General features: G+C 34.8%; 1 protein-coding gene across 17 annotated transcripts in view; it reads left to right on the forward strand.

Annotated features, from left to right (window-relative positions):
- The window catches only part of LOC134271882 (uncharacterized), a 44,086-nt gene extending 32,873 nt beyond the window's left edge, over nt 1–11,213 (forward strand). For all 17 annotated transcript variants that reach the window (XM_062754102.1, XM_062754104.1, XM_062754107.1 and 14 more), the window contains 2 exons: nt 7,782–9,002; nt 10,362–11,213. In XM_062754102.1, coding sequence (XP_062610086.1) covers nt 7,782–9,002; nt 10,362–10,994 — 1,854 coding nt within the window. In that variant the 3' untranslated portion in view covers nt 10,995–11,213. The remainder of the gene's footprint in view (nt 1–7,781; nt 9,003–10,361) is intronic.
- Nucleotides 11,214–19,261: the final 8,048 nt, after the last annotated feature.

Consider the following 19,261-nt stretch of genomic DNA (forward strand, 5'->3'; position numbering starts at 1 on the left):
GTATTAAGTAAACAAACAAAGCAACAGCTAACTTAAAGTGTATTTTTATGATGATCAATGGTGCCTCTTTCAAAATTGTGAATGCCATAGCAGTTGGCTTAAAACATGAATCAAATGCAATCACTGTTGCATAAGTTGTTGCAAAATGCTCAGGTGACCTATAAGTCCCATGGGCGTCTTGTTTTGTTTTTATACAAAATCATAATTTTGTATTCAACAGAATTATAGTTTAAGGTAAGGCCAAAACTGGAAAACACAATGACAAAAAGTCAAAAACATATCATTAAGTTCTCTGTCATAGCAAAAAATAACTCTGTTGTCTGTTGTCCCATTTGCCTGTAATAGGGTGTGAAGACGGACAATTCTTTCTTCCAAGGGGAGATAAACAAGGGAAACAAGGGAGAAGTCATAAGAAGTCACCAAAAAATTATCATCAAAAAAGGTCCTTTGTGCCAGATAAAATTTAAACTTGTAAGAAAGCTTCCTGAGATACTGTGGTTTCATCAATATTCGTTGGCATCAATTTTCGTGGATTTTGTTCAACAGAAAGTTTCGAGGATACATAATTTCTTGGACAAAAGCATTGCATATACAATTGAATGTCATTTTTGTAATTATATGAACATTTAAATTCGTGGATTTGCTCAACAACGAAATCCACGAAAATTGGTGCTCAACGAATATTGATGAAACCACAGTAGTGTGTGTTAATTCTAATTTCTTTGAATCTTGGTTCTTAGGGGTAGGGGGGCCACAATAGGAGATTAAAGTTCATAAAAAACCTGATAAAGCACTAGAAATGAGGTAAGTGTTATGCCCCAAGATCCTCTTGTATTAAGTTCTTGTTTTTGCAAAATTGCATATACAGGGGCAAGACTTGCATAGATAATGCATCTAGGAATGGACACTATCACACTTGCTTCAAATGCTGGATTTGACTTGCATTTTCCAGAGGGGTGACCAGGTTAAAGTTTTTGGAGCAGGTCCATTATTCCAAAGGAACTATTAGCCCTACAAGGACCAAACTTGCATGGATCTTGTATCTAGGGATGGGCACTACAAGACATGCTTCAGATGCTGGATCTGACCTAAATTTACCAAATGTTTGACCAAGCCGAAGGTTTTGGTGCAGGTCCATTTCCTAGTAATTATAAGCCCTACCCGGACTAAACTTGCATAGATGATGCATCTAGGGATGGACATCACCAAACCTGCTAACAAGGCTGGATCTGACCTATATTTTTTTATTTGTGACCAAATTCAAGTTTTTTGAGCAGGTCTATCTCCAAGAAACGTTTGGCCCTACCCGGATAAAACTTGCATGGATGAAGCATCTAGGGATGTCTACTACCAGACTTGCTTTCGATGACCCTTGAGGTCGGGGCCATAATTTGAAATTGAAGTTTTATATAGAAATATTTATAGGAAAATTTTTTAAAAATATCCTTCTCAAGAATCACTGGGTAAGGAAAGCTGAAACGTATGTGAAAGCATTATTGGGTAGCGTAGATTGTAAAGTTTCCAAATTATGACTTTCATTGACAGATGGGTAGGGTGGGGTCAAAATAACTTATTTCAAGGGGGAAATCGGGTAAAGAACAGCATGGCCAAACCTACTTTTCTTTCCATTTGGGATTTTAGTAGCAGCAAATCAAAAGCATTTCGCAGTAAGTCTGTAGCATGCTGGAGTAGCTATTTGATTAGATACAGAAAATTAGTTTAATGTATTATTCTTGTCACGGTGATGATAAATGATGAACATACGAGGGTTGATCTAAAGTAATGTCACAACCTTGATAAAATTGCTATAAATCAATGTAAAACAACAAAATTATACATGATGGAAGCTTTATTTATTTGAAATCAGACCTGAAAAATTCAAGGGAATATGATGCATGCTTCAGTTTCCAAAATATCGGATTTGAAACGATATGCGTTCATGGTAGTCGCTGCACCTAAATAAAACCTCATATGACGGATATGCACCGTCAAACTTTTAAGCATTTTCCCTTCGTTTCATTAAAAGTAAGTACCTTACCAGCCATTTCTGCAAGATACCAGGGGCAGTTTTTCTTATATAATCCTTTGGGGTATAAAAATAATTTTCGAATTTCAAATGTTTAAATGTCTGGATTTTTTGAAAGACGTTTAGAAACTGGTTTAGAAATCAGAATGTAATTAAAATTTTGAATACCGTATAAGTGGAAATTTTAGCGAGACGCAAATTTAGCGATTTGTCCTTAAAAACTGGTAATTTATTTTTAGCGAGATGTTATTTTAGCGATTTTAAAATGTCACATTAAAGAAGCTATTACAAATAAAATGCAATTTATTATTAGCGATATTTAATTTTAGCGATCTCAGCGCCCTCGCTAATAATGCCAAAATTAGATCCTCGCTAAAAATTCTACTTATACGGTATTTTTCATATATTACAAAGATATACAAAGCAGATATTGAGGAACGTCTCATCTGACCTTAAGAATATTTGGTACCATTATACATTCACTCTTCATAATTAAGCCCTCTGTCGATTATTTTGAACAGTTGCGCAAAACAAATTAAAAAATTTACATGCCACTCTATACATCTGTCTTTTTTGACAACGTCAGACACCATTAAACGTTTCCGTCCAATCTCTTCCCTTCGGTCTTCTTGTCCTCTGTTGATCATTCAGTGACCAATCACCCTCCCAAAATTGCTGAAACCATCAACATGTATTAAGATATCTATTATTTACATTCTTTATTCATTATTACATCTCCTTTTTTCAGATTTTGACAATCCTTTTGTTCAATTCAACAGAGTAAAACAACAATGTTTATCATCACAAATACCAATGCTGTCATTTAATTTTTAATTAAAGACTAGAAAATGACGATAATTGAGTGTTTTAAATGAATTGGGAGATTAGGTGTTTTTTTGAGAATCTTATTACCGGTAATGTGTTTGTCTTTTTCATTTTAAGAAATATACACTTTAAAACGTGATGTTCCATTGTGACGCGGCGACACCCCCTATGCTCTATATTTTAAACTTTTATAAAACTAATTCAAATAATCATTATTAAATTTAAATTTCAGTGATAAATAGATTATATTTGTGCATCTTTTGGTATATTGCATTTGATAATATGACGCCAAATTTAAAATATTAGGACACCGTGACATTACTTTTGGATCAACGCTCGTACGATCTCTAAAACGGTAACCGTTTTGTATTAACTAAAGATAACTAAATTAATATCAAAATACATCTGACAATTTTTAAAAAGGCAAACATTTGGAAAAACACAAAATATGTAGTACTTTACCAGAAAAAATATCTTTCGTCTGCTTTACATCCATTGTAACGTGAAAAGATATACAACAAGAGGCCTATGGGCCACATCGCTAACTTGCGCACTTAGGTTAGGAAAAAGGAAGAAAATGGCTTTTTATTACAAAGTTTAAATCCGAAAGTTAGTCCCATGACCAATCATGGATTTGCTTTTTTTATAAAATGATTTTAAAGAATTTTCCGATTATATCTTTAAAAACTTTGGTCGGCCATTTTGGCCCCGCCCTATCCCTTGGGGTCATGATTTGAACAAATTTGAATCTACACTACTTGAGCATGCTTCCATATAAATATGATGAATTATGGCTTTGTCATTCTTGAGAAGAAGATTTTTAAAGAATGTTCCTATATATTTGTATGTAAGACTTTGGTCGGCCATTTTGGCTACGTCCTACCTCTGGGGGTATTGATTTGAATACACTTGAATCTACACTACCTGAGGATGTTTACCCATAATTTTCATCTTTCCTGGCACAGTGATTCTTGAGATGATTTTTAGAATATGCCTCCAAATTTTCATTCATTCCCAATTATCTCCCTTTGAATGAGGGCGTGGCCCTTCATTTGAACAAACTTGAATTCGCTTCACCCAAGGATACTTTGTGGCAAGTTTTGTTGAAATTGGCCCAGCGGCTTTTGAGAAGAAGTCGAAAATGTTGAAAAGTCTACAGACAGATGGACAGACGGACGCCGGACAAAGTGTGATTAGAAAAGCTCACTTGAGCCTTCGGCTCAGGTGAGCTAACAATTGATACCAAATTTACAGTTTTATCTGTAATCAAGGATGCAGTTTACTCAAAATTTTGACCAAACTTGGTACAAAGCATCCTTGGGTAAAGGGGAATTTAAATTGTTAAAATGAAGGGCCAAGTCACCTCACAAGGGGAGATAATCAAGAAAAGACAAAAATAGGGTGGGGACATTACAAAAAAAATTCTTCTCAAGAACCACTAAGCAGAAAAGCATAAGATTTTTTGAAAGCATCCTGGGATAGTGTAGATTGTAGAAATCATGACCCCTTGGAGCAGAATGGGGAATCAATGGTTTACATAGAAATTTATCGGAAGAATCTTTGAAAATCTTCTTTTCAAGAACCACTGGCCAAGAAAAGCTTAAACTTATGTGGAAGCATCCTAGGGTAGAGTAAATTCTAAATTGTTCAAATCATGATCCCCGGGGAAAGGGCCACAGTGGGAAATCAAAGTTTTACATCGAAAAAAAAATAGGAAAAAACTTGGAAAATCTTCTTCTCAAGAACCACTTGGCCAGAAAAGCTTAAACTTATGTGGAAGCATCTTGGGTAGTTTAAATTATAAATTGAACAAATCATGACCCCCTGGGGTTAGGCGGGGCCAGAATATGGAATCAAAGTTTTACAAAGATATATATAGGAAAAATCTTTAAAAATCAAAGGTTTACAAAGAAATACAGTCAAACTTGTCTCAGCGGCCACCCCCGATGATTTTTACTATATATTTAACTGGAATAAACGGCCACCTGTGTAACGCGGCCAGCAGCCACTCAAATCCTCCCCCAACAGACTGATTGGCACTGTAAAAGAAATTTTTTCCAACAATAGCATCAACAGTAAGCTTTAACTGCTTAGAAAAATCTAGAGTTGACAGAACTGGGTTGTTCATAAGGACAGATTTGATTTTATGAAATGATTTTTCACAGTCCTTTGTCCATTCAAAGTTAATCCTCTTTTGTAAAAGATTTGTAAGTGGACTTACAACTGAGGAAAAATTTGGACAAAATTTTCTGTAAAACCCAGCCATGCCCAAAAATCTCATTAACTCTTTCTTGTTTGTAGGTATCAGGAAATTTGTAATAGCATTTTTAGCCACACCTTGACCTACTTTATGACCTAAATACTCTACATAGGCATGACAAAAAGATAAGGTTCACAGTTAAGTTTGCTTTTGTTAATATGTCAAATAAAGCACTCAAAAAGATGTTCGTCCCATGTGTCGCTGTATATGATGACATCAACAAATCATCTCGAGGTCTTGAAGAAGGGAGTGAATCATTTTTGGAATGTAGCCGGTGCGTTTTCATGCCAAAAGGCATTACTTTTTTAAACATCTGGTGTAGCAAAAGCAGATATTTCTTTTGCTTTTTTTTAGGTACTTGCCAGTAGCCTTTCAACAGGTCAAATTTACTGACAAATTTCGCGTTTCCAATGTTGTCAATACAGTCATCGATTCTAGGTATAGGATATGAATCAGTTTTGGTAACATAATTTTTATCAAGTTACATAATTATAACATTTTCCAGAATACATGGTATATTACTTTTACTAGGTTCAACAATGTCATTGTCCAACATATACTGCACTTCCCTTCCTAGGTACTGCAATTTTATTGGTACGGATGTTGTTTGATAGGCAGGGCGTCGCCGACTATAACATCATGAAAAGCTGCATTAGTTTTCTTTGGAACATCCGAGAAGATTTGATGATACATGTATATATTTTTTAACTTGTTCTTTTTGGTGAATGTTCAAATGTCCAAGTTTGGCATCAAAATCAGCTAAAATTTCTGAGTTTTTCAAGCGGACACTCTGATTACAATCTTTCTCAGAAATTTCTACACTCGTATCACTTTCAATACAATTTTGAACAGAGACTTGGCTAAAGTGGAAACTGGTTTTACAGAATTTCGTTCACACCTTTCAAAATACTCTTTTAACATGTTAATGTGACAAACCCGTTTCTCATATATGTCTTAACTACATAGTTTACATCACTGATCTTTCTTTCAATTTCATTAGGGCCATAAAATCTGGCCTGTAAAGGATGAGCAGGAATAGGTAAAAACACAAGAACCTTATCACCTGGTTTAAAAACCCTATTTCTGGCATCTTTGTCATACCACATTTTCATTTTCATCTGAGAACTCTTCAAATTTTCTTGTGCTAATTTACAAGCATTGTAAAGTTTTTCTTTGAAATCAGACACATAATCTAAAAGATTAAGATCACTAGTCTCAGTCAGCCACTTCAACTTGGGATTGCTAACTCCTAGAGACAGATTTTTTTTATCCCACTTAAAACGTATTCCAAGCTTTTAAATCGTGTTTGTTCTCAGTAGAATTGTCATATATATTATTTTATTCATAAATGCGCGTAAAGTTTACAAAAAGTTTGTTCTAAAAAATCTTTTGAGCAAAAAACTTTAAAACCACGGGTTTTATTTATTCTCTCATGGGTTTGTCTAAATGCTGTTATCTGATTTGTCAGAGGGATTAGTGCCTTGTTTATTCTGTGTATTAACAGCAACTTTCGGTTATCGTTCTTGACTTCCATATTTAGAAATCGTCCAGACCTGTTTAACTAATATGTAGGAACAGAAACATGCACAAAACCTTAAACATTTCAAATTCTTTAACATTCTCTTTAAATGAGCTTTAATTATTATATACACACAAACAAAGCTTATGTGAAATTGAACTGTTTAATTATGATTAATTAATTAATCTACAGTGCTAAATGTTGTTTATTTATCGACCAAATGTCCTTTTTCGAGTGCAAACTGGAATAAGATTCCATCTGTCTTAGGTAACCAGTTTTCAGACTTCCCAAAGGTAGCCTCTTAAAACAAGTTTGACTGTATATAGGAAAAATCTTTAAAAATCTTCTCAAGAACAACTAGGGCAGAAAGTTGAAACTTATATGGAAGTATTCAGGGGTAGTGCATATTCTAAATAGTTCAAATCATGACCCCCTGGGGTTGGGCGGGGCCACAAGGGAAATAAAAAATTTTACATAGAAATATACAGAAAAATCTTAATATTTTTTACTCAAGAACCAATGGTCTATAAAAGCTAAAACTTAAGTGGAAGCATCCTGAGGTAGTGTAGATTCTAAATTCTTTCAATCATGACCTTGGGTGATAGGGCAGGGCCACAATGGGGAATCGAAGATTACATAAACATAAATAGGAAAAATCATTAAAATCTGCTACTCAAGAACCACTGGGCCAGAAAAGCAGAATCTTATGTGAAAGCATAATGGGATAGTGTAGATTCTTAACTGTCCAAATCATGACCCAAAGAGTAAGGCTGGGCCACAATGGGGAATCAAAGTTTTACATAGAAATATATAGGAAAACTTCTGAAGAACGACTGGGCCAGAAAAGTGAAGATTTCAAATTGTCTAAATTATCATCAGTGGGATGGGGTGGGGTCACAATATGTATTACAAGGGGCAAATCTGTTAAAACTGTTAAAACTGTTAAAAGACATAATGATCAAAGCTCCTCAGGAGAGCGATGTGGCCCATGGGCCCATGGGCCTCTTGTATAATGTACAAATTGTACTGCTGAAATACCAGTAATTCCAGATTTTTCAAACATCAACACATAATATAGTATTACAGTTTTATAATCATGGTACACAATCAGTATAAAAATATCTTCATGCTAACATTGTTTCCTTCTTCAGGAAATAGAGAAGTATTTTAGGGAGTTTTGGAAAGCTGTACCAGAGGAGGACAGAGATTGGTTAAGTGAGTCTCTGAATGATCGGGAATATGCTGTAGGTCTGAAGACACTTAATGATAATACCAAGGAAATACTAGAGTCAATGAAAAAGTCCATAGTGGAACTATTCACAGATGAAAACAATACAAAAGTTGAATTGCCTTCTTCGTGGGCTCTAATGGAGCAGTTATTGTATGAAGGAGGCTGGAAGGTTTTGTCTCTGAGTGAAATCTGGAAGCTCAACTCATCTCTTCCTTATGAATACCAAATCAAAGGTGATGAAGAAATGACCAAATTTTTAAAATGTTTCCATGACAGTGGCCTTCTTCTGAATTTTGAAGAAGTGGAATTGAAGGAACATGTTATACTAGATATTCAGTGGTTTGCTAATGCTTTCAGCAAGATAATTGCTGATGAAAACCACATCAATAAAGATTGTCAAAGGAAATTAATAAGAGAATGGAAATCCTTTAACAAAACGGGGGAACTCAAAGATAAAGTGATAAATGCTTTGTGGAAAGATGAACCTTTATACTTGACACATAAAAGTGAAATTATGCCGTACATGGAGAAACTTCAAATGCTTGTACATTTGAATGCAGATGAAGCTGTATCAGAAGATGGCATGTCATGGTATGTCCCATGTATGAACAAAAAGCAGTTCAAAGCTGACTTCTGTGAAGATAAATGGGAATGCTCATCCATTTTGTGCTATCGATTCACTTCCTTTGCCATGTTTGTGTTCTACAGACTGGTAGCATACTGCATAAGTTCTCTAAGATGGAGTGTTGCAAAAGATGAAGATCATGAAGGATGTCCATGTCTTTATCAAACGGCAGCAGTGTTTGATCACAATGAACACACTGTTGTTGTTGGCATATGTAATGACGATATTCAATTTCAAGTGTACAGAATCAAACCATTGACAGTAGACAAAGGAGTATCAAACGAAATTGGGGGCTCCATTGAAAAAGCCATAGAAAAATTGACAGAAACATTTATTGACACAAAAATATTCCACAAAGGATACAAATGTCAATTTGTTATTTGTAATGAGAAAGATTTATCTTTTACCCTAGCAAGTGAGCTCTCCGCAATAAAGGCTAAAGAAATTCAGTGCAAGTGTCAACTTCGAGAGAAACATGTGATAAATGTAGAAACCACTCTACGATTCTGGGAAAAGGTAACTATATTTAATCTTTATCCCCCCCCCCCGGCAAACAAAAAATTAAAGGGTATTTTGGAATCCTGTCCATCTGTCTGTCTGTTGGTATATCTAAATATTTATTTTCAGCATATAATGTAAAAAAAAATATGCCAATTACAAAAAAAAAATGAAATGACAATAGAAGTCAATACTTTACAATAAGACTGCTTACAGGTGTGCCTTGATTTTAAAGCAAGATCATCTGTCAAAGTTAAAATCACTTTCAGAAAAATGCTTATGACCCGAGGGTGTGTTATGATTTGGACTTACTTTAAGTCATTTGCACATTAACATAAAAAACATACATTCATGTCCATGATTTTTAATGTAGAAATACTATAAGATATACTTCATCAGGTTGGAGGGAAACGTAAATTCCGCTATAGTATTGGTATATCACTGTTCAGTGTATAGTGAGATTTCGCTACATTTTCAGCCTTATCTGTCCTCAGTTTCATAGGAAAACATGTCTGTTGTTTGGATAAAAAAATGCACACCAATTGAAAACCTTACATTTCAGGAATTCCATGAGATTTTCTGTTGATACCTAAATTAATTGTTACATGAAGTATGATACTAATTCATGAATAATTTATGATACATTTTCAGCAAACAAGAAATCCACAAATTCCAACGACAGTTTCCAAAAAAGTGTGTTTTAAAATAAGTGAAAAAAGACACCACGCAGTATGACACAACTACTTCATATTGATATTCATGTACATATTATATTGGAAAAGGAGAGCAATGACAGTCTAGCATTAAACTTTTAAATATGTATTATTATAAACCTGATGAACTCGCAGTCAACTTCCCTAATTTTTATATCTCATACTTAATACAATACGCAAGAGCATATTCTTTGTACAAACAATTCTTCTGAAGAAGAAGTTGATGAATTAAGAGCATGTCTACTATGTTGCTTGAATCAACACATCACAAACTCCGTATGACTTTATGAAATTTTGAAAATAACTGTGCATTGTCTCATGGTATCGATATCAAGGTTTTACAGAATCTGAGTGAAATATGATTCTGTTCAAATAATTCTTTTATTTCACCTTAGTCCTAATGTTGGAAATTAATATAATGTCACCAACTTGATGAAATGTACTGGTAGATTAAAATCTTTTTCATCATTTTTACCCTTCTTTGGTCTCAAAGTTGACCCTTTGAGATAGTCACCATGGAATTTAAAAACAATGCCAAACTCTTCTTGCATTTGGTTTAGCTTTAATTAATATATGTGGAATAATATGTATGAATTTTGATCTTTATTAATTATTATTATGTATTTTAGCTAAGTTTGGTTCACTTTTCCTATTTTTGTTTTAGAGAGAGACCAGTGATTCCAGTACTCCTGTGGCCTCTGGACAAAACCTAGAAGGCCGGTCTAGATTTGCAAAACTTGGCATGGCTACAAACGATGTGTTGAATAAGACATACAGAGATATTCTTGAATCAGAAGTTCCTCCCTGCTATATTGAGAGCAAGGTGAATTCATTATCAACAAAAAAGAGAAGAGATCTGAAGTTGAACCCAGACCAAGAAGATCTATTGAAAACAGCTAAGAATTCTGGATATAAGGACTTTGATATTTCATTTACTTACAAGATGATACGAAACATTTGTTTAACTATCCCTAAACCAACAAAAGGAGAATGGGGAAAAGAGCCGGCAGTAGGAGAGGTGACTGTGGGTGACGATATTGAGAGAATTAGGTCAATACGAAATAGATTGACTGCGCATGTGAGTTCAGCCTCCATCTCTCAGACAGAATTCGATGACACCTGGTCAATGATGTCAGATATCTGCCAAAGACTGGAAACCTTCACTGGAAAGACGTACCTCGAAAAACTTAATGAGATTAAAAACCTAACCTTGAGAAAGGAAGATAACGATGAGATTATAAAAAATGTCGCTAAAATGCAAGAAATTCTGGACACAATCAAGTCAACTCTTAAATAATAAGAAACAATGATGAGCCTAATGAAGTTGTTACAAATTGAGAGTTTATAGAATGCTCTGTAGAAGACTAAGATTTATGTGTACAAATGTTGTGTTAAATAAAGCATACAGAGATATTCTAGAATCAGGAATTCCCGCATCTGATATTGAGAACAAGGTGAATTTATTATCAAACAAAAATAGAAGAGATCTGAAGTTTAATCCGGACCAAGAAGATCTTCTGAAAAAAGCTAAGAATGCTGGATATGAGGAATTTGATATTTCATTAACATACAAGATGATAAGAATCATTTGTTTAATTATCCCAAAACCAACAAAAGGAGGATGGGGAAAAGAGCCGGCAGCAGGAGAGGTGACTGTAGGAGACGATATTGAGAGAATTAGGTCAATACGAAATAGATTGACTGCGCACGTGAGTTCAGCCTCCATCTCTCAGACAGAATTCGATGACACCTGGTCAATGATGTCAGATATCTGCCAAAGATTGGAAACCTTCACTGGGAAAAAATATCTCAATGATCTTAATTCCATTGAAAAACTGACCTTAAGAAGAGAGGATGAGGATGCTATTATAAAAAATGTCAAAATGCAGAAAATTTGGGAAAAAATCAAATCAAATGTGCTCGAATTTGAAACAATGTTCAAGCCTAAAGAAGGTGCTACAAATTAGAAGCTCATAGAATGCTGTGTAGATGACAAACGTACCATGTGAAACTTGATTTGGAATTCATAGATAATTTGCAGGATTTTGATATTTGGAATTAAGATTTGTCATAACTGAGTTTAAGACAAGGAATGACACTGCTTTAGGTTTAAAACACTGCGTAACAATATCAGGTTTTAATCTTCGATAAATTTTATCTTTTATCAGTTAATATTTTTTTAACTTTGTAGAATTAACGAATATCATTTGAAATCGGACATCTGGTATTTACAGAATAATTTGTCATTTTTTTCCCTGTGTCAAGGAGGACAACCTGATGGTTTGTTTGGAGTTCGAAAAAGAGTAGGCTCATTGGGGGCTGCCAGAGAAAGTATAATTTTTCAGAATCCGATTATTAGGGCCCCGCAAGGATTTGCGGGTGCCAAATAGTAAACACTCTGTCTGTCCATCTGTCATTCTTCGGCTCACAAATTTTCTGTTTTTTTTCCTAATAACTTTTTCAATAGTTGCCCAGTTAAGATCAAATTTGGTATGATAGTTTAATAGGCATAAAGACATGTTTTGGTGCTAAGTTTGTTTCTCTATGTCCCCTGGTTTGGAGAATAGGGTGGTGGGGTAGATTCCTTACTTTATATTAGAATACATTGGCAAAGAGAGATTGTACTGCTGAAATGTTCCCATTGTAAACTGGAATGCTGCTATGAGTCCCTTGTGATTAAATAGCTTTCCTCCTGAAGAAAATTCAAAGCATTATTTTAATTTGTCACATTGACCGCCTCTGTCTGCAAATGAAGTTTCTTATGAAGTTTAGTGTAAACCTATAGGGTTTAGCACAGACATATTGTTTGAACATTTTAAACTTAGACAATATTAATATCATAATCATTTTTAGTTATTAGCAGTGAAGGTAAAATGATATAAAAGTTTATTAAATCAGAATGTATATTATTAGTGACGCAAATTCGGTGACTTTATAATTGGAAAGAGGACTTTATTTTGTAAACAATTATTATCTTGTCAAAACAAATTGGATTTTGGTGTTGTTCAAATGTACTATAATTTGTTAGATCATTTTGTAATGGAATTGATCCGAATAGACCAATCAAGCCCATCGATAGTAAGTAATAAAATTTGAACGGAAATACAATGGTATCATTAAGAGTTTTGACTAAGAACAATAAAATTGGGAACTTTGAAGTAAGTAAGTAAAAGAGCTTAAGGCTAGAACTCCTGTGGTGCAGAGATGAGGACTGAGCCCATAAATATTAGTAACATGTATTTATCCATATTCGAGGGTGGTGCCATGTTGGGGTTCATAGGTCAACGGACAGACCTACGGACAAAGCGTAGGTGGTTAGTGATGGTGAATTAGCCAATGAAATGCATTTTTATATCCGGGACCATGGATACCCACTGAGCACAAAATACCCTGTTTTATTCAGAAAAGAGTATTCCCGGTTTTGTTCTCGAACTATCACACTTCTTTGGCTTTTTATTATTCTGGGAATCATTCTTTTGGACTTTTATTTATTTAATATTTGGAGTTCAGTCTTAAATTCTTTTTATATTGGACGGATCCTTTGAACAGTTGTATAAGAAGTGTATTGGTCTATTCTGAACATATTTCAGATTAATTCTAAAAACTATACGATCACGAAGAAAATTATAAATTGGATTTCTTTAATAAACTTTTGAAAACGCAGACAAGTTTTCGTCATTGGCTTACATCGTACAAGTCAATTTGGTGCTCGTTGACCAGGATTCTGCGAAGTTCGGAAGACTAGAGACGTAAAGGTGAGACAATTTCTCTTGATACTTAACTTTTTAGATGACCACAAAAAATTATTTGTTAATTTTATAAAATAAACATCAAAATTCAAAATTGAAAAATTTTTAAAATGGCAAAGGCGCCAACACATCGAGAACAGCTTGATAAAGCTTTGGACGAATTATCACAGCGCATGGCAGAAACTGAAATGTTAAATTCAAAAAGTTTGGACGAAGAAAATAAAACACAAGAGAATTCAGGGTACTTTCCTTATGGGGGCAAACAGAATGAAAATGAAGATGATGAGGATAGAAATATAAAACAATGGATGAATTCAATTTTGAACCAGGTTAAATCATTAACCGCGGCTATATCGGTGCCCATTAATCAGGTCATTACCTATTTTGAGGGGGATCCTGTAAAATTCAAGCAATGGATTAAAGATATAGAGAAGTACGCCAAAATGTCGAACATGGCAAGTGAAGATATTCCGAAAATCGCGTATGTAACATGTAAAGGGTCTGTGGGGGACTTTGTTAAGAGATACTTGGCAGAAATTGAAGTTTCGGGTGAATTACCTAGTTGGAATGATTTAAAACATCTTTTAAAAAGTCGATTTGCCGAAATTACTGACCCTCAACACGCATTGGCAATTATGAGAAAAATGAGACAAACTTCCAGTGAGAGTGTGCAAGTATTTGCCGAAAGGCTTTTACAGGTAGCAGAAGATGCATATTCACCAGAAAATTTGGAAAATCAAATAGTTCAAAATCAGTTGGTTGACATATTTTGTGATGGTTTGTTGTTTGATTTTGTCAGAATGAAATTGTTAAGGGGAAATCCTAAAACTTTGGAAAACGCGGTTCAAATGGCAATGCATGAACAAAATTTGCGCAAACGGTTGGCATTAAGGACAAGTGACACACTTTATGAATCCTCTTTCCATGAGCCTTTGATAAATAAACCAATTTCAAATTTGTTTGAAGATACAAATTTTCCAAAAGTCCCGTCTCGCGAAATTGAGCCCATGGAAGTAGATCACTTTCGCAATCAGCGTTGTCACAGGTGTGGTAAGGTAGGGCACAGGGCACAATTCTGTCATGCACGAGTAAGTACAAACAGAAAAAATATTGGAAATCAAAGAAATAGAACACGCGTAAATGAAGTTTCAAAAACAGCAAACAAAGGGGATTACAATTTGCAGTGTTGGAATTGTGAAAATTATGGTCATATTAGCAGATATTGTCCTCAGAGATATTCTGGCCGTTTTAATAGGTCGTTCAGGCGCACGCCCACCTATTACTCTTCAAAAAGAAACCCGGGCTATCAGGAAAACTAAGACACTCTCTTCATGTTGAAGCCGATGGAGAGGGAAATAAAAATTGTGGTAGAAAAAATGTATATAAGATTTGTTTAACTGGAAATCCAAGTTCTTGTATTATGAAATTGGGGAAAGTGAGATATAGAGCATTAGTAGACACCGGGGCTGAGGTGTCACTTATTAGTAGAAAAATGTATAATTATCTATTGTCCAAACCAACTTTAAATAGGAAAGAAAAACCATATTTACAAGCTGCAAATGGTGAATCACTCTCGGTGATAGGTAGAGTAGACTTAGCATTTTCTATGAATGGGTTACGCATGAATCATAAATTCTATGTCACCGAGGGACTCAATCGTTGTGTCATTTTAGGACGCGATTGGTTAAAAGCAAATGGGGTCAGAATGTATTTTGATTTAGGGTGTTTGAGAGTCGGAAAAACATATGTAAAATTAGAAGAAGATCTCCATATATCATCTTTGGTGAGAATAAATAAGAAGGTTTTAATAAAACCGCAAACGGCAGTTGTGTGTTATGGAAAATTAAACTCCGCCTTTCCGAGAAAATATGGAGGGTTGATAGAGATTAAAAATTTACACGATTGTCTAAATGAGGAACCCGGTTTAATTTTAAAAGAATCAGTGGGTGAAATAAGAAACACGCGCAAGGTGCCAATTATGATCATAAATCAGTCTAACCGCGCGTATCAATTGAAGCCCGGAAGCGCTGTAGGTACAGTTCGATCTGTTAACAAGAGCGAGATAAATGCAATTAAAACAGCGGGGGAGATAATAAACAACAGTCTAGATTTAAGCGAAGTAGATGCGCCCGAGAAATATAAATTCTATACGACGCAAATTGTACAAAGAAATAAAGATTTGTTTGCTAAAAAGGATAGCGAGTTAGGGCACACTAAAACTGTAACAATGAAAATAGAAACTAGTGACCACCCCCCAATTAAAAACAGACCTTACAGAACTCCGCTTAACAAGAGACAAATCATTGATAAGGCTATCGATGAAATGCTTGATGCAAAGATCATACAAAGATCACAATCGCCTTGGTCTTTTCCTTTGGTAGTAGTTGGAAAGAAAGACGGAACACAAAGAATGTGTGTTGATTTTCGGTCATTAAATAAAATCGTAAGACCAGCATCCTATCCACTTCCGCTAATAGATGATATCCTAAGTTTATTGGATAAATCTAAACATTTTACTACATTAGATCTTAAAAGCGGATATTGGCAAGTTCAATTAGATGAAGGAAGTAAAGAGAAAACTGCATTTGCTTGTCATAAAGGTTTATTTCATTTTAACAGAATGCCTTTTGGTTTAAGTAATGCGCCCGCAGTATTTCAAGAACTTATGAATATTGTTCTACAAGGATGCGAAAAATTTGCCACTGCCTATCTCGACGATGTTCTTATTTTTTCGAAAACACCCGAAGAACATCAAGCCCATATAGAGGAGATTTTTCGGAGAATTCGGCAGCATGGTCTTAAATTAAAATTAAAGAAATGCAAATTTTTCCAGGAAGAGACAGAGTACTTAGGTTTTGTTATAGGCCCGGAGGGGGTTAAACCTGATGAAAAGAAAATAATGGCCATTAGAACATTACCAGCACCAACTACGGTTAGGGAAGTCAGAGGGTTTATTGGCATGTGCAGTTATTACCGAAGGTTTATTCCCAATTTTTCAAAAATAGCGGAACCTCTCATAGATCTGACAAGAAAATATGCAAGGTTTAATTGGAACGAACAATATCAAATTGCATTTGATTTTCTTAAGGAAAGTTTAACTGTTGTACCTTTATTGGCATACCCGGATGTAAATAAACCGTATGTACTTTACACTGATGCTAGTGATAATTGTATTGGGGCGTGTCTTACCCAGCAAACTAATGAGGGGGAGGAGAAACCCATATATTATCTATCACATAAACTCAGTAGTACTCAGACTAGGTGGTCCACAATAGAGAAAGAGGCGTTTGCCATTCATTACGCGCTACAAAAGTTAGATCATTATTTGCATAACGCTACTTTTACTATAAAAACTGACCACAAACCATTAAAGTACATATTAGATGCCCCCATGCAAAATAAAAAGATTCAGCTTTGGGCATTAAGTATAGCGGGTTACAATTGTAAAGTAGAATACATTGAGGGTAGATTTAATTGTTGCGCAGATTTACTTTCCAGGCTTCCGTCTGTAATTAGTAAAGAAAATGAGGAGGAAAATGATGAAAACAATGAACCAGATGTAAATGACAATGCTTTTGAACTCAATGTAATTAATTCTAACAGAATTGAACCCAAGAAATTTGCTAGCTGTGAATTTTCGGTACCTGACGATTTGGTAAAACCATTTTTAGAATTACCAGAGGGTATTGATATTAAACAGTTACAAAATTCAGACGAGCAGATAATGAAATTGAGGGAAAAGTTTAGAAGGGGAAGAGCTACTCAAATGGAAGAAAAGAAATTTATAGAAATTGGTGAAGTAATTTATTATTTGTCAGATGGGGATTCAGAGTCACCAAAATTGAGATTATTTATACCAGCAGAGTTAGAAGAACTTACTCTAAGACAGTATCATGATAATTTAGGGCATATGGCTGTTGACAAGACTTATGATGCGATAAGACAAAAGTACTATATTCCAAATCTATATAAAAAATTAATCAGTTATATAGAACAATGTGTAATTTGTCAGACTAGGAGTGCTAGAAAAAGTCAACCTCCTGTGCATGAGACCCAAATTCCACCTTATCCTTTTGCAAAAATAGCGCTTGATTTGTCAGGTCCATATCCGACTACCATGTCTGGAAACAAGTACATCGTTTCATTGGTTGATATTTATTCGGGGTGGCCAGAAGCATTTTGTGTCTCAGATAAGTCCGCAGACAACATAGTGCATATAATTTTGGATGAGATCTTTCCAAGATACGGGTGCCCTTTACAGCTTTTAACGGACAATGGTACTGAAAATGTTAATAAGGCAGTAGCAGATACACTCAAAGAAATGAATATCCATCATATCACTACTTCTTATTACAATCCCCAGGGTAACGGGAAGGTAGAAAGATTTCATCGTACATTGCATGATGTAATGGCTAAAAAGGTTCAAGAAGATATGCAAACTTGGGATCTTTATCTTAACCAAACGCTAGCAGCCATTAGGTTCCATACCAATGAATCAACTAAATACTCTCCTTTTTATCTATTGTATAACAGGGATGTCGTTTTACCATTAGATACTATATTGAAACCCAGAAGGAGGTATTTGGGGGAGGATCAATACAAAGTTGCAATTCAACAGCAGCATAAGGCATTTGTAAATGTTTACAGAAATTTAAAAGAAGCAAAACATAAACAGAAAGTTCAGGCCGATAAAGGGAGTAAAGAGGAATCATTTCAAATCGGTGACCCTGTTTATTTGAAAAATAATCGTAGAACTGGTAAGCTAGACAAAAGATGGATACCCTATTACCGCATCATTGATCAGACAGGTCCTGTTAGCTTTGTTGTTAAAAATCAATTAAACAATACCACCACTAAAGCTCATGCCAGGCATCTTCATCATGCTCGAATAAATGAATGGGAAATACCACGAAATTCAGGGGAACGCGTCTTAAGACAAACGCAGTATGTAGTACCCCCCGAAAATGAGTCTGATAGAGAGAGTTCTGAACAAGAAGAAGAACTGCCTGTTTTACAAAGACTTGTAAATAGAAAACGTGTCGAACGTGAAAATTCTTCCGATGAAGATGATATTCCGTTACAAGAGTTAAGGAGAAGGATTCGTGCTCGTGCTTTAAACGATCGTGAAACAGATAATAATGAAAATTCAAACGAGGTTATTTATGATCAACCAGTAACACCTAACTTAAATAACCATGATGTACAAACTGAAATGGAATACGATTCTGACTCTACTATTGATAACAACTATCAATACTCTAATTCTGATTCTGGAAATGAAGAATATAGGTTAGACATAGATCAAACTATGAGTGATTCACCAGAACAGTTAATTGAATATGAACAAGAAATGGAAATTGACGGTGTAAATTTTAAATGTAACAACCACGAGTTAAAAAGAGGCTTCTGTAATAATTGTATGAAACCACCTGTAATGCCTAGGAAACAGGTAAAGGTAACAAATAAAGAGTGTTCGCAAAGTATAGATCTTAGTTATAAACCTAAGGTAAAACCTAGAAAATCCCGGGAAAATAGGGTATACAGTAAGAATGCATTACAAGAAAGTGGTAATGTAACAGAAAAATTTATAACAATAGTAGGACAATTACTTCGACTATAAATCAGGTTAAATTTCTGATTATTAAACAAACTGTGCGAAGAGTTTGGAAATTTCCTTGAGACTTTAAAATTGATAGAACATGAGCTTGAGGAAAATTAGATAGTTGCCTTTGAACATCTCTCTTGAAGTCTTCTTCAGTAGTGCCGCCAATTATGTATCTTTGACAGCTACTTGAAAATACTCAAAAACTGCTAC

The sequence above is a fragment of the Saccostrea cucullata genome, unplaced genomic scaffold, assembly GCF_032062105.1.
Source record: "Saccostrea cucullata isolate Sc308-1 unplaced genomic scaffold, CSIRO_AGI_Scuc_v1 ctg1462, whole genome shotgun sequence".
NCBI lineage: Eukaryota > Metazoa > Mollusca > Bivalvia > Ostreida > Ostreidae > Saccostrea > Saccostrea cuccullata.